A 15,458-nucleotide genomic window follows, 5' to 3' on the forward strand; every position below is an offset into this window, starting at 1 on the left:
GCCCCCCCCCCCGAGTGCCTGGGCCTCCCTGGTTCTCCCCCCACCTTCCCCGCACCTTGCAGTAAGGGAGGTGGCTGCATTCCTGAGCAGGGACACCGGAGGCCAGCTTCCTTCTCCAAGCTGCTGCTGGGGCTCCTCCATTATCCCCTCCCCACTCACAGCATCTGTAGCACCAACTGAAGAGAAAAACGTGTTTACCTGTTTCTAAGACTGAACAGGATCTCTGCCAACCTTGGGGAAGGACTCAGTCTTTCTTAAATCTCAGCCACGTCAGAACTAGTGCAATTCCCCATGTTAAATCATTAAACATTCTCATAGTCTTATGTTCTTCAGCCAAAGGACAGGAGCATCCTGCGGGGGAACAGGGTGGGTGAATCGCTTGTTACCTAGAAGGAGAATGCGCCTGGGACTTTAGGGTACTGGGTGTGTACTGGGTGACGGGTCTGGGGAGGTGGGCTTTGCTCTGGATTGGATGCTCTGAGGAAGGGCAGGTGATTCTGTGACCAGGTGTCTCAGTAAACCTTGTCTACAGGGAGCGGAGCCTGGGGCAGGTAAGAGCAGTGATTGGTGAAGTCAGTCCTGTGGCTGGGACAGGGTCGGGGAAGCTTGGTCATTTTGCGGCTTGGACAATGTTGATGTCGCTGTTCAGGTTCAGACACGATGATGGAAGGATTCCGCCTTGATGATCAGTTACACAGTGGCCTGGTCTGATGCCGATGGTCTGTGCGATTGTTTACATTCCACGGGAGAACACCAAGCTGCGAGGGCCAGGCCTGCCCTTGGCTGTCAGGGCTGCTTTCTCTTCCTCGGGGACAATGTCAGCAGACAAAGCTCAGCACTCGTGGGACTTCCCTGGTGGCGCAGTGGTTAAGAATCTGCCTGCCAATGCAGGGGACACAGGTTCAATCCCTGGTCCAGGAAGATCCCACATGCCGCGGAGCAACTAAGCCCATGAGCAACAACTACTGAGGCGCGCGTGCCACAACTACTGAAGCCCACAGGCCTAGAGCCTGAGCTCTGAAACAAGAGAAGTCACCGCAATGAGAAGCCCGCGCACCGCAACGAAGAGTAGCCCCTGCTCGCCACAACTAGAGAAAGCCTGCACGCAGCAACGAAGACCCAACACAGCCAAAAATAAATAAATAAAATAAATAAATTTATAAAAGAAAAAAAGAAAAGCTCAGTGCTTGTGGTCTCTCCAGATAGATCAGCCCCAGGTGCCTCCGTGGAACCCCTCTCCTTTTTTTTTTTTTCATTTTTGGCCACACCACTTGGCATGTGGGATCTTAGTTCCCCGACCAGGGATCAAACCCTCACCCCCTGCACTGGAAGCTCGGAGTCTTAACCACTGGACCGCCGGGGAAGTCCTGTGGACCCTTTTTAAGGCATCTTTTTCTCACCTCTCGCCATCTGCTGTGGGGCGTAAGGCCTGGGGCACAAGGTGAATGGGGAGCCACAGCCTCTGCTCTGCGGCTGGGCAGGTAGGAGGCACACCTGGAGCTCCGAGCCGGCCCAGCTCGATGTTCCAGCCAGGATGGGAGTCTGGTCCCGAGGTAGGAGCTGCCCGGCGTCCTCCGCCACAACAGGAGAGACCCCCGGCAGGAGAAAGCCCTCGGAGGCTCTTCTCTGTGGCCCACCCTCTCCCCAGGAGGATCCCAGGCAACACCTGATGGGCCGCAAAGGCAGCTCCGGGGCAGGGGAGGGGGGAGGGGCTGGAGGCAGTGCGGGATGGGGAGGGGTGGAATGAACGGGGAGGGGGGGGCATGGGGGGGCAGTGAGACAGAGGGGACTGAATTCAGGAGGCAAAAACCCAAAAGGCTCAGTCCAGGACTGGAATTAAAAGGTGAAGGAGAGGAGCTTGGAGAATGGCCCTGAATCAGACAGCAGAGGCACGAAAGCCCCAGGGGCATGCGGGCTTGCACTGTACCAGCAGAGACACCACACCGCAGCCATTGCTGTCCTTCAGGCAAGAGGGTCACCCACAACCTGCATCAGCATAGCAATCACATTACTGAGAAGCCCAGAAAACTTGGGCTTTCTCTGAAGCATCTGACTCAGGTGAGAGAGAAACTAGAGAACAGGGGACAATCACAGCCAGGCCCGGGGAGCTCAGGAGGGGAGGTCGCGGAGGCTTGGGATCTGGGGAGAGAGAAGGCACGGGTGTGACGCTTCTTCTCCGAGAACAGACGTGGCCAGCCCAGCGCTGCCGAGCCTGCAGGGCCTTCGTAGGGAGTCTGAGCAGGACTGAGAGCTGGGAGCGGTGGGGCAAACCTGAGAACCAGGTGGTCACCTGTCACCAGTGGGCCCTTCGGTCGAGGGCCAACTCCTTGGGGCTGTCTCTGCCGCTCACCCACTGTGTTCGTGTCCTAGAGCTGCTGGGAAAAAATGACCACAAACTGGCTGGATTAAACAACAGAAATTTATTCTCTTACAGTTCTGGAGGCCAGAGCCTAACATCAAGGTGTCAGGGTTGGTTCCTTCCAAGGGAGGATCTGTTCACGCCTCTCTTCGAAGCGGCGGCCGGCAACGCCTGGCTTGCTTGGCTCAGGGCGGCATCTGCCTCTGACTTCACACGGCCTTGTCCTCTGTGCCTGTGTCCTCTCTTCTTCTGATAGGGACACCAGTCATGAGATTTAGGGCCCACCCCAAATCCAAGACGATTTCATCTTGAGACCCCTAACTAATTATATCTGCAAAGACCTATTTCCAAACAAGGTCACGTTCTGAGGTTCTGGGTGGACACGAGTTTTGGAGGGACACTGTTCAACCCAGCATACCCACAGAGAAGTCTGGGGTCACTGGTGTCCCACAAGGTTGAGGTTCTGAAGGTGATGCCCCTGCAGAAGTAGACCCAGGGGCCGAGTTCAAAGCCCTGGCTGGCACTGGAGGCTACTCAGTGGCTGTCAAGTGCTCCAAGGAAATTGCTGCTGCCACCCGCAGGGCCCATCCTGGCCAAGCTTCCAACCTCCCGGTGTGGAGGCCACTGGGAACAAGGCCAGCAAGTTCCCACTGGCCCCTCTGCCACGGCTCTGCAGCTTGCCTGGTCCCCCTGCCCAAGCTGCTGCTGATGGCCACGGCCACCTGGGCCATCTGCCAGGCCACCTTCCGTGTCCTGTCCAAGCTACGGTGTCCTCACCGCTAACCCCTGGAAGGAGACTTTGCTCAGAATTTGCTGTCTTAGACCCACTCGAGATCCCGGGAGGAGAACCCAGACTCCAGATACGGGGCTACCACACAGCATTATCATATAAGAAAAATCAAGGGAATTAAACTTGAAAAAGAAAGGGAAAAAAAAAGGACAATCAAGGGGCGGGGAAGCCCATGGCTCCCCGCAGGGGACCCTGCAGACCCTCAGGCTCCCTTCTGCTAAGGGAACACGGCAGCCACGGAAGAAATGAGCACGAGATGGAACGCTCGGAACCCTCTAGGCACAGAAGTACGAGGATGCTGTCTTCAGCTGAAAAGCATATGAGCAGGGCTTCCCTGGTGGCGCAGTGGTTGAGAGTCTGCCTGCTAATGCAGGGGACACGGGTTCGAGCCCTGGTCTGGGAAGATCCCACATGCCGCGGAGCAACTGGGCCCGCGAGCCGCAACTACTGAGCCTGCGCGTCTGGAGCCTGCGCGTCTGGAGCCTGTGCTCCGCAACAAGAGAGGCCGCGATAGTGAGAGGCCCGCGCACCGCGATGAAGAGTGGCCCCCGCTTGCCGCAACTAGAGAAAGCCCTCGCACAGAAACGAAGACCCAACACACCCAAAAATAAATAAATAAATAAATAAAATTAAAAAAAAAAAAAAAAAGCATATGAGGAAATCCCCTGGCGGTCCAGTGGTTAGGACTCCGCTCTTTCACTGCCGAGGGCTTGGGTTCGATCCCTGGTTGGGGAACCAAGATCCCGCGAGCCACGTGGCCTGGGGCGTGGGAGAGAAGCGTATGAGACACAGTATGGTTCAGGCTGGGACAAATCAGAAAAGACATAAAAATACCTCGTCTGCTTGAATGAGAAACAGGAAACAAAATCTGATGGTGCTCCTGTTGCCTCACAGGTGTCCTGAAATGTCCCAGGGCACCCCCCCTTGGGCACAGCTCCTGTTAATGAACACCTTGTGGGCACTGGTCACTGGGCAGTGCCAGGCATCAGGCGAGAGGCCGGCTGGCCGGGGTCCCTGCAGCAGACACTCACCTGCTTCCTTGGGCCACAGGAGGCTGATGGCCTGACGCTGGGGAGACCACGGAAGCTCCTCCCGGGGCTGCCTGGAGAGACCGCAGAGCTGGAAAGTGGACCTAGAGGGATGGTGGAAACTGCCAGTCTCCTGGGGTTAGAAAATCAGGTGAGTTTGGGGCTGGTGGACACCGTGTATGGAGGGCCTCCAGGTCCCCCCAAGCACAGGAGGCTCTGTGGATGGTGCTGAAGAACCACTGTGTGCGGGGGGAAATGGCCACAGGTCAGAAAAATGCTCTGGGCCAGAGGGTGGAACCCAGTTGCATGGGGTGGGGCTGTGGGCCGAGACCCAGTGGTCCAGGTGGGAGGCCCATCGAGGAGCTTGTCACCAGGTTTGGGGACTGCCGGGCTGTGAGACGGGGAACATGTAGGAAGACAACTTCATTCTGGGCTTGAGCATCTGCCAAAGAATACTGAGGGAGCAGCCCTTTCAGGAAGCAGGCAAATGATGGGTTTACTCTGGGAAAAATCAAACAAAAAGAATCATTGTGAAAATGACCAGATGCTACAACCCTCAGACTTTGGAAACCACCCCCTCCTACCCCGTCAAATGGAAAAAAATAATGGGAGTTGATAAGAAAACAAAAATTGTCATCCTGGACGATTCCAAATGGGGACACCACTGCCAAGATCTGAGCCGAGTGACTCGACAGTCTGTTTACAGCCCAACAATTTCCCAAGGCCTCTTCACACATCGCATACTTCCTACCCATGTATATTCTAGAAATGTCCAGAGGAAACATCTGCCCCAGAACATGACATCACTAATGTCACAGTCAATATTTGACATAAATCTATTTAGCAGACACTCGCTCTCACCTAGCAACCTGGTCATTGGCAAACTAACTTCTTTCCTCCGTGATTGAACTGCCCTCTGAGCTCAGCCTGCGGTCACATTCCCAGCCAGGGACTTCACCCTTTCCCAGACACATCTGAGAGGCAAAAATAAAGCAACATAATGGAGAACCTGGGTTGTGAGAAGTGGTGGGTGGAAAAGCTGTGTGCAGAAGCTGAGGGTGGAGGCCACCAGCCACGTGGATTTTGTCCCCTCCTGGGGAAGAAAACACCGTCAGACTTGGAACAAGAGCAAGGTGGGGCAGGCAGTGGCACTTGTTATTTCTAAGGCAAATATAAGAAATCCCCTTCTTAAACACTGGGAAGCAAAGGTCCAAAGAGCCACTGTCAGCCTTGGGACAAACTAATAAATGGCAGAGCCCAGGTCTGATTCAGAGGCTCGAAGCCACATCTGCCATCCACAGCGGGCCTAAATATTAAGGAACACACGAAATGCATCGATCAATAAGCTGGAACTGTTCCAGGCTTAACGTGAACACAGCAGACAGATCCCTCCAAATTGCAATTTATTTGGATTCTGGCTAAATGCCATTTGTATTACGTTTTGTTCACTTTGTATTGTACCAGATCCATTTAAAAGGACCTTTTTCCCTAAATGGCTGTGAAACATCATTAAATATATGTGAGCACATGTATACACACAAGATGTGTAAGCGTGACAGGTGTTCGCATATGGGTACAGGAAAGACCTCTATCTTCTATGTCCTTGGCGTAATTATGTAACAACAAAATCCTATTCCTAATGTTGTAACCAAAAAGAGGTGGGGAGTTGAAAAAGAAACTCAGGACAGTGAATGAAGCATCAATGAAAGATGTCACATGTGACAGTAAAAGGTTCTTACTAAGAGGAACACCCCCATGGGTTATTTGGCCGCATCAGTCGCTCTACAGAGGGACACGGGTTGCCTCCTCGTATTTTTCTGTAGGTCAGTGGTGACCAGGGTGGCTTGCGGGTAAACACATCACATCAAGAGCTTATCCCGCCGCTGACGGCTGCCAACAGCGCTTACCTCTGCGTCTGTGGCAAAGCCAGATGCTGATGTCACTTAAGCCACATGCTGGGAATTGCCTGGGCTCATCTGACTGACAGACTCACCTACAAAACCCAAGTGAGTTGTCTGAGAGCATCAAGACAAAGGACTTTGTAACGATAAATGCTGAGGAATATTTCTAGTAGCCTGTTTTCTTCCAAATCGCAGTCAAGCTAAAAGGAATGAAACCAAAGCAGCTGTCAGATTAAATATTTTGCTTTCTCACAGCAGCATGATTCTGTAAGATATTCAGGTTTTGGGTTTGTTTTTAATTTAGAAAACAAATTTTACAAACGTGAATACCTTATAATAAACTAAATCACATGCTGAAGCTGTTACTTTCTGTGGAAAGAGCTCGTTTTATACATTTGTGAATCAGTTCTTACAGCCCTAATGAAATAGACTGTGATATTGTGATTTATAAGAAATATATATTTGGTCTCCATCCCCTTTCCTGGCACACAGCTCCTAAAACCCTTGTAATTTCCTTTCTAAGAGTTACAGGGACATCTTTGTTATACTTAGTTTTGTTCCCAGTTCCTGAAATTGCTACAGAGCATGAAGGTGAAATGGGTATCTTTTGTTGTTCCTAACAAGTCCCTTCCAAGCAAGCCAGAGTTTGTGCTACTGACTGGAGGCTGGGGCTCCTGGATGGCCTTGGATGTGAGCTAGCTGCCCGGGGAACCAACCAACCACCACGTGACTGGAGGCGTGGAACTTTCAGCCCCACACCTCAACCTCCGAGGAAGGGAGAGGGGCCGGAGGGTGAGTCGATCGCCAATGGCCAATGATTTAATCAATCATGCCTGTGTAACGAGGCCTCCATAAATACCCCCGGACTATGGAATCTGAAGAGCGTCCAGGGTGGTGCCCCCGGAGAGGATGTGGAAGCTCCGTGCCCCTTCAACCACACCTCGCCCTGTGCATCGCTCCCATCTGGCTTTTCCCGAGTTGCATCCTTTACGTAAACCAGTAATCTAGCAAGCAAACTGTTTCCCTGAATTCCGAGAGCCCCGCTAGCAAATTAATTGAACCCAAGGATAGGGTTGTGGGAACCTCCCACTTACAGCCAGTTAGTCAGAAGCACAGTTAACAACGTGGGCTTGCGGTTGGCGTCTGAAGTTGAGACGGTGGGGGCAGTCTTGTGGGACTGAGGCCTTACCCTGCGGGATCTGACTCCAACTCCAGGCAGACAGCGTCAGAACTGAGTTAAACGGTAGGACACCCAGCGCCGCAGCAGAATTGCTTGGTGTGGGAAAAATCTCCATACATCTGTTGTCAGAGTGTTGTGGGTGTGAGCGTAAAGGAGAAACAGGGATTTCTTCCCAATAATAGGCTCCTTAACCTTCCAAAGAAATGCCTTTATTTATTTACAGGGTTTAGGAAAGGAAAAAAGCTCTAGAAAAAGGGAGTTTCCAAAACAGGTCTTCAGCAAGGGTGGGTGCAGGCTGGAGTCTTGCTCTCGCTGGTGGTCACTTCCAGGTTGTGAGGACGGTCCTCCCGGAGTCTCTCGATCGGCCCCCTCTGGGCCCCAGCGACTGGCCCGGCCGACTTCTCAGCTCTCGGTCAGCCCCGTCACCCTGTGCCAGCTCCTCGTCGTACCTAGAAACAGAGAAGCATCTCCAGGGTTCAGTGGCAGTGTCGCCATGGCTGAGGTGCGGCAAAGCAGCCTGGCCCCGTCCCACACGCCTCCAGCCCACCAACCACCGCCCCAGGCCATGGAACACGAGGACAACCGCGTCAAACTGTTACTGTGGGTGGTCCCCACCCCCTGCAGCTGACATTTCATGCAGGCCACCAGACTGAATTTGGCAATGACCCGAAGGAAAGGAAAGGAAAGAGACCTCCGGGGAGCGAGGGAGAGGAGTGATGTCTGGAAATACTTTACACGCAGCATCTCGCTCAGCATCTGTGGGGCGAGGATGACTAACCCCGTTTCAGACAGGGCACAGGGTGTGAGTGGCCTGCGCAGGAGGAGGCCAGGACAGGGAGAGGCCCTGCAGCTCGCTCACAGGCAAGGCCAGTGCCGCCTCCACCAGCTGTGACCCGCCCCCCTCCCCGGCTCCTCCCCACCAACGTTCCTGCATCAGGCTGGTGCAGCGCTAAAGCACGGCCTGGAAGAAAGTGCAGCCCGGGCTTTTGCATCAGAAAGAACTGGCCTAACAACTACTGAGCCTGCGAGCCTAGAGCCCATGCTCTGCAACAAGAGAAGTCACCGCAATGAGAAGCCCTCGCACCACAGCGAAGGGTGGCCCCGGCTCGCCACAACTAGAGATAGCGTGCACAGCAACTGAAGACCCAACGCAGCCAAAAAATAAAAAATAAATAAATAAAATAAATCTATAAAAAAAAAGAAAGAACTGGCCTAGAACCTCAGCGCCCCTGACCATTTTGGCATCTGGGTGATCCTTTCTTGCTGGGGTGGGGTCCCTCTTTTGGGGGTCCCATGAGGGTGGTGAAACCCGCAGCACCTGTTGTGGGCCCTGGCACCACGCAGGCTCCAGCGAACAGGGTCTCCTACCCGCCCCCCCCCCCACCCGCCGTGGCTTCACATCACCCTCCTGACTCAGACCAGGAGGTATTATGATTCCCACTTCCTGTTTGAGGAACGTGGGGTTCAGAGGGGTTTAGTCAGTGTGCTAAAGTCACACAGCTGGTACGCGGCAGAGGTAGGATTAAATAAAACCCAGGAGTCCCGATTCCTAATTCGGAGCTTTTTACCCTGTAGCTCAGAGTGTGAAGTTCCTGTCACTGCTGAAGTGCGTGCGTAGGTATCACTGCTGACCACACCCTGAGGAGCCTCTGCTACACGTGTGAAGACGTTCACATCAAACGCAAAAGGTACTAAGATGCTCAGTTGTGTTGCATTAGCTACATCTTGCTGACTTCTGGAAGAGGGTGTGCTTCCGTTATAAGCTCATTCCCAGAGTCAAAATCTGTGGGTTGAGTGTGGGTTAGAGGCCTCTGAGGTTGAAGAACACATTTCTGCATTGGGCTTCTGGTGGCAAAGGGGGCTGAAAGGGGAGGGGAGGGAGGAGGAAGGCCAGTCGCTGAGTGTTATCTACGTGGCAGGCACAACGGGGTTTCCCTCTGCCGGACGTAGATGTCAGACCACAACACGTGGGCCCCCCTCTCCTCCCCATCTCCCTACAGAGAGACGAAGCTGGACAGGGGACTCCCCAGGAACACTGGCGGTTCTGCCTGTGGGGGGCTCTCCCGGAAGCCGCCCTGGCCCCTCCCCTCCCCCCGGGGACTCCCGTTCACACGTCATCACTCTATTGCCTGCGCGCGTCTGCAGTACCGACCGAAGGGCTGGAGTGACCCCTCCCCGCCCCCCCGTCTGCTTCACGGTCCTCCCCCGCATCTCACCCGTGGGGTGGCGCGCAATAAGAATCTGCTGAGTAAACAGAGGGGAGACCCACAGGTGGGCTCCCAGTTTCACTGGGTATTTGTGCGGCTTAAAAACAAAACAAACTGAAATGAGCGTTTGGCAAGCAGCTGGCATCCAGGACGGGCTGCTCCCAGGGGTGGTGTGCCCACGGACAGAGCGGGCGTGGAGGAGAGTCAGAGACCGGATGGCTCTTCTCAGGCCCCTCCTGTGCTGGTGGGCTGCTCTCCTGGCCTTTTGACAGGCAGAATCCACTCACTGTCAGGGTTCAGAGCATTTCTCTTTTGAAAGGCCGTAAAAGTAGAACAGGCACCTTCCGAACTGGGCCCCGGAGGGAGCAGATGCAAAGTGCCAGGACCTGTGGCCCCAAGGCCAGGACGGCGAGCTGGCGCAGCGGCAAGAGCGCCTGTTTCTGGGTGCCACACCAGGGGCGCCGGCACCCTCGCTGGGACGCTCTGAAGGGCTCTTGTGAGCACGCAGCGGAATGCAGAGAGGCTGGCACGCCAGGAGGGCAGGGCGGGGCCCGTGACGTCGGGGCCCTCCCCACGCGGCCCCAGGGCTGTAAGCCCACCCGGGGCTCTGACAGGCCCTCTGAAGCACCGGGAGCAGGTCCTGAATGGAAGGATTCAGAACTGTCGGCCCCGCGCTCGAGCTTTCCTTATCACCTCAGCTGGGGAGAGGGTGGCTGAACGGATTGAGGGGGGCCCACCTTTTTGTCTCTCCAAGTAAAAGCACTGAGGCTTCGGACCACTGCGTCTTCAACTGGAAATGGAGCGTCTGCCCACTCCCTCGAGGAGGCAATGATTTGATGGGGGCAGAGGGTCCCACAGGGTCCTCACAGCCCGCCTCCCCGCCACTCTCAGCTGGACAAAGGCGGACCCACCAGACCCTGGCCAGACTCCTTCCCCACACAGCCCCCCATCTGTCTCAGGACTGAGCCCACGAGGCCCTCCATCACAGTCTGACGTCCGTCACCCGCGTGTCACCCTGCACCGCCCACAATGCCAACCCCCGAGGCTCTGGACGGGCCCCATCCTGGCCCCACCAGCAAACTCTCCCTCCCTCTGTGCGCTCAGAGCTCTGTCCCTCGTCAGCAATGGACAGAGCACCCCCCATCCTCCACCTCATCCTGGAAGGTCCCCTTCACCTTCCTGCTCGGCAACCTGGCTTCCCCTGCAGCCCCTGGAGTGGGCCTGTTTTCTCTCCCACTCTGGGGGAGACCCTCCCACCGCAAACCTCCCTCCCAGGTCAGCAGAACTCACCACCCTCACCCGGCCTTGTTGGTCACCTCTAATCTTCCGTGTCACTGCCCCGAATTCCTTAAGATTCAGGCTCTCGGCTCCCTGTTGCTGGTGACCGCAGTGACCAAACAGATGGGACCCCGATTCCCTGACCTACTGCCCTCTCCGATGACCTTGTCCTCCACCCCAGCTCAGCCCTGTTCCCAGGGCACCCGACCTTGCCATGTTTGGGGACCACAGCCCCTGCAAAACCTCGGCCGCCAGCCTCACTCTGACCTCTGCCCCTTCTCTTCCCAGTTCACTGTCCTACAGCCCTGACCCCATGACCCCTACCCACCCCCGCACTGTCCTCATCTGCTCACACCCTGATGCTTCCTTGCCCTTCTCCCGCACCTGGTGAGCACCCCACCCCGGGCACTTCCACCCTCTGCCTACTCTCTACCTCACTTGTGCGGCAGACGCGCTGGAGGACACAACCGACCGGCCAACTGGTCGCCCTTTCGGTTCCCGACCACCCTCCCCGGGCTGCACACTTACGTCCACATGGCAGCAGCGCTACCAGCCAAGAGCCTGGGATCTGTGCACTGTGTAAAGTTCACTCACCACTTCTTCATTTTTTAAAGATGCTAAGTTAAACGTACATGTTTACTTTTACAGAATCTCGCAATGTGATCCTAGCATATTCAGTCCTTCGGTTGGGTGCTGTTTCCCTCTCTTCCTGGTTCCCCTTCCCCGGCCCACACCCCTGCAGCGGTGGTGTCCATGCTGACCCCCTAACGCGTGTCCCTCCACGCTTCCTGGCCCGTCCACTCTCAGAGCAGACACCACACGTGGAAATGCCCATCACACCGAGGCAGGGGGCACCGGGACCACTGCCCGTTTCACATGGACCACATCAGGCACCCTTTCCTGCAGCTCGCTTTCCTCCCGGGCCCCCGGCACAGCCCCAGGTCAGTCCTTTTAACGTCCACTCACTCTTCTACGGTGAGAACGAATTGGACTTGCTCGACCACTGCCCTCCCGATGGGTTCTCACTTTCCCCCGCTTTATGTCACCACCAACGTGCCACGTAACCCCTCTGAGCCTTTGTTTCCACACGTGTAAGGTGGAGCCATCGACAACCCTCACCTCACAAAGCTGCTGGAGAAATGAAATGTGACAACACGTGTGTCAGGCCCTCAAATGCTGCATCTCTTTTCCTCTCAACGCTGTAAGACAGATCGTATTATCCTCATTTAAAAAGATGTACACACGGAGGCTCAAAGAGATCAATTAGTTCCTCAGTGTCACACAGCTCTCGGGGTGGACCAGGGCGTGGCCAGCCTCTGCTCCAAGGCAGGTGACCAGCTCCTGCTGCCCCAGCAGCGAACGTGGCAAATGCTTTGTTAATGTTTCTCAGGCACAAGACTAGACAGAGGCCTGGTTCAGCATGCAAGCACTTGTCTGCTACAAGATTGACCCCGTAACACCGAAAAACAAAATACTCTACCCGATAAAGTGAGTCCACATATACCTAGAAAATCCCAGTTGGGCCCTGGTGCCCCCCAATCTGACACACACGAGGCCAGCTGCACAGACACACAAACTTACAGAATTTCGTAATTGCCAAGGACTTCCTTTGGGGGTGACTTGTTCCATTTACAGTCTGGAATTTCGCCGTTAGGGACGGCGATGTTGAGGGTGTCATTAATCAGGTTATACTTAAGGATTCGGTCGTTGGCAGTGCTGGAGGTGAGGGATGGGGACGCGTTCACCTACGAGAGGAAAGAGAACACATCCTTTGGCTGGACCACTTACTCGCCTGGAGCGAGGGCCCCGCAACACAGATAAGGTTGTGATTCACACTGTTCATACCTAACACCTTCAGGGAGCATTTCGTGATCTATCTCATTAGCTGTTAGGTGAAATACAAACGATATTTAAAGACAGGACTAGGAACAGAAGCTACAAATCCGTCACCACGCAAATAAACATCGTAGGTCAACGTCCATCACAAACGTAATTTCAGCGTCTACCTGTGTGATGAGCTCTGTCCTCAGCACCAAAAGCTGCCCAGAGCTTTGCTGGAATCAGTGACCCAATGGCCCTGACCAAGCAGCATCGTGGGTTGAAGGAAAAGGAAAAGGACCCCTTCTGCTGAGAGAGTAAGTACTACCTCACCAACAAAGCAACATTCTGACCAGGTGAGGAGCCCATCCAGGCCTCTGAGGAGGTCAGCCAAGTCACAAAATCCACGTGTTAAAACGTGGCCATTTACTCCGCCGAGAGTCCCACGGGCCCTCAGTCAGCACCTATTTACCCTTATTTTAGGCACAGCTGTAATGACTTTGGTGGGCTGTTTTCTCAGGCCGTGAGAGAGAAGAGACAGCAAATGTGCAAGTTGTTCAGGCTTCCCCCCTCAGTAGTCAGACTGTGTCTTTGTGCCACCGGCAGGGTGGACCTCGGGTGCCCCTGAAATTACCACCGTGGCTGATCGTATAATACTGTAATTCTTATTACAAATATGCTACAGTTAAGACCTGTTATTATTTTAGAAGTAATGTTCACAATTAAGATCCTAGTTCATCAAGGAAAGCTTGAGTTCCATTCAAGTTATTTACTCTGTTTAAGATGGAGGAAAAGAAATCATAAGTATGTTATATCTAAGGACTGACCTATCTGTCTATCTGTATGTACATTTATCTACACACACACACACACACACACATACAGCTTGCCCTCCCGTAACCTGGTTCTCCTGGCAGCTCCCTGCAGGGCCCCCGCTGACTTCCCTACAAGGGACCACTCACTGCCACTTGCTTTTGTGACTCAGCTTTGGCTGGAAACAGGACTGAGCTAAAGGGCCTGAGCCGTCCCGTCCACATGGGTGTGGTGAGAGGACACGGCACTCAGGGGCAATAGCGGGGAGATGAGTCACCAGAGTGGGAGCCTGCACCCTTTCCACCCATCCAGCCCTGCGCCCCTCAGAGGCCTGAGCCCCTCTTCCTGGTAGCAGAGCAAAGCAGGACAACCCGGCAAGGTGGGCTCCATGTCAGGGCCTCAGACGGGTGTGCCAGCGCCCGCTGCCACTGTCATCAGGAAAAGGGTGTATGCACCTCGCCCTTTCTAGAACGGCCATCACTACATCCTGTCTACGCCTTGAAACAGGCAGATGAGTCTCCTTCCAAACTACGCCTTCCTCCCAAGAGGTTAGCGCTCCTTATTTCCGGACAGAACGCTACCGCCTCCCAAGGGCTTCTGGGTCTGTGAGCTCCTTTCCTGAATGGAAACAGCGTCCGACAGGGCCGGGCCCCAGGACCTGGACTCACCCGGAAGCACCCATTCGGAAGGGGGAGGATGGCTCGGGCTCTGTGGGCTGGGCTCGCCAGAGGTGACAGACCGGCAGTGTGTATTCCCCAACCATCAGCAAACCGTCAGACCTGAACATCTGCCCCCGTCCTGCCGCACCCACCCCGGCCTGGGAAACATCTGGCTGGGGCCGCGGAGCCCGAGGCACAGGCACCAGGAGGGTGTAGGGCGACCAGGCACGCGGGCATGCAGCACGTGGGTACCTCGATCAGCCAGGGCTTCAGCTTGTCGTCGATGATGATGTCATAGCCGTAGCACTCAAAGCAGTGTTTGTCGTTGTTCATCACAGGCTGCAGGGAGAGGACCGGTGGGTTACAGAGCCAGAACTGGGGGGCCCAGCCGAGACCCACATCATGGAGATGCGGGACGTTAAAGCGGCAGGACCCTCCTCACGGTGGTGATGCCAGCGGCTCACGCCTGTGACCAGCGGCTCCCCATCTCCGTCCTCCCCCCTCCCCCCTTCCTCCCAGTGTTTCTCCCACAGGGTCAGGGATGGAAAGGGGGTTCGTGAAGCAATCACTGTCTCCACGTCTCATTCATCAGAGGCTTGACGACCAGCAATGAACGTCTCCATCGGCACAAGACCGTCCTCAGAGTGGACAGAAGTCCAGCTCCAAGCCCAGGCACCCAGAGTTCAGGCCTGTGCAGCTTACACACACACACACACACACACACACACACACACACACACACACACACCCACCCAGAGCCCACCAGGCTGTCAGTCCCTTTACAGACCCCTCGGGATGAGCTTATGAACCTCTGTTCTCTGTGACAAATGTCAAAAGTCAAATCCATTTACTTAAAAGTTTTGGATTTTCTTAGGTTTCTTTTTTTTAAATTTATTTATTTATTTTGGGGTCTTCATTGCTGTGCAAGGGCTTTCTCTAGTTGCAGCGAGCAGGGGCTACTCTTCGTTGCAGTGCGCGGGCTTCTCACTGCGGTGGCTTCTCTTGCTGCGGAGCGTGGGCTCTAGGCGCACGGGCTTCAGTAGTTGCAGCACGTGGGCTCAGTAGTTGTGGCTCGCAGGCTCTAGAGCGCAGGCTCAGTAGTTGTGGCACACGGGCTTAGTTGCTCCGCGGCATGTGGGATCTTCCCGGACCAGGTCTCAAACCCGTGTCCCCTGCATTGGTAGGCGGATTCTTAATCACTGCGCCACCAGGGAAGTCCCTTCTTCTCAGTTTTTAATTCCATTTCAAAAACTGTTCTCCAAGTGCATAAAAAACCCGCCAGCCGCTTGTTTACAACACAGATTTCCAGGCTGCCCAAGCTGCCTGGATTAAACCCTCCAGGAGAGGCCCAGCCAGCAGCGGTGCTACGCACTCCCCGGGGACTCTCATGCACCCCACAGCGAGGGGAGCACACAGACACGACCG

The 15,458-nt window shown here is 54.9% G+C and overlaps 1 protein-coding gene across 9 annotated transcripts in view; it reads right to left on the minus strand.

Annotated features, from left to right (window-relative positions):
• Positions 1–2,401: 2,401 nt before the first annotated feature.
• Positions 2,402–15,458, minus strand: part of TTLL1 (TTL family tubulin polyglutamylase complex subunit L1) — a 42,305-nt gene continuing 29,248 nt past the window's right edge. For 6 of the 9 annotated variants that reach the window (XM_082352647.1, XM_082352648.1, XM_082352649.1 and 3 more), the window contains 3 exons: positions 14,286–14,372; positions 12,325–12,488; positions 2,402–7,707 (listed from right to left, as the gene is read on the minus strand). In XM_082352647.1, the coding sequence (XP_082208773.1) occupies positions 7,578–7,707; positions 12,325–12,488; positions 14,286–14,372 (381 nt within the window). In that variant the 3' untranslated portion in view covers positions 2,402–7,577. The remainder of the gene's footprint in view (positions 7,708–12,324; positions 12,489–14,285; positions 14,373–15,458) is intronic. The other 3 variants (XR_014233749.1, XR_014233750.1, XR_014233751.1) reach the window with 3 other exon arrangements.

Source organism: Balaenoptera borealis, assembly GCF_965194805.1.
Source record: "Balaenoptera borealis genome assembly, chromosome: 13".
Classification (NCBI taxonomy): domain Eukaryota; kingdom Metazoa; phylum Chordata; class Mammalia; order Artiodactyla; family Balaenopteridae; genus Balaenoptera; species Balaenoptera borealis.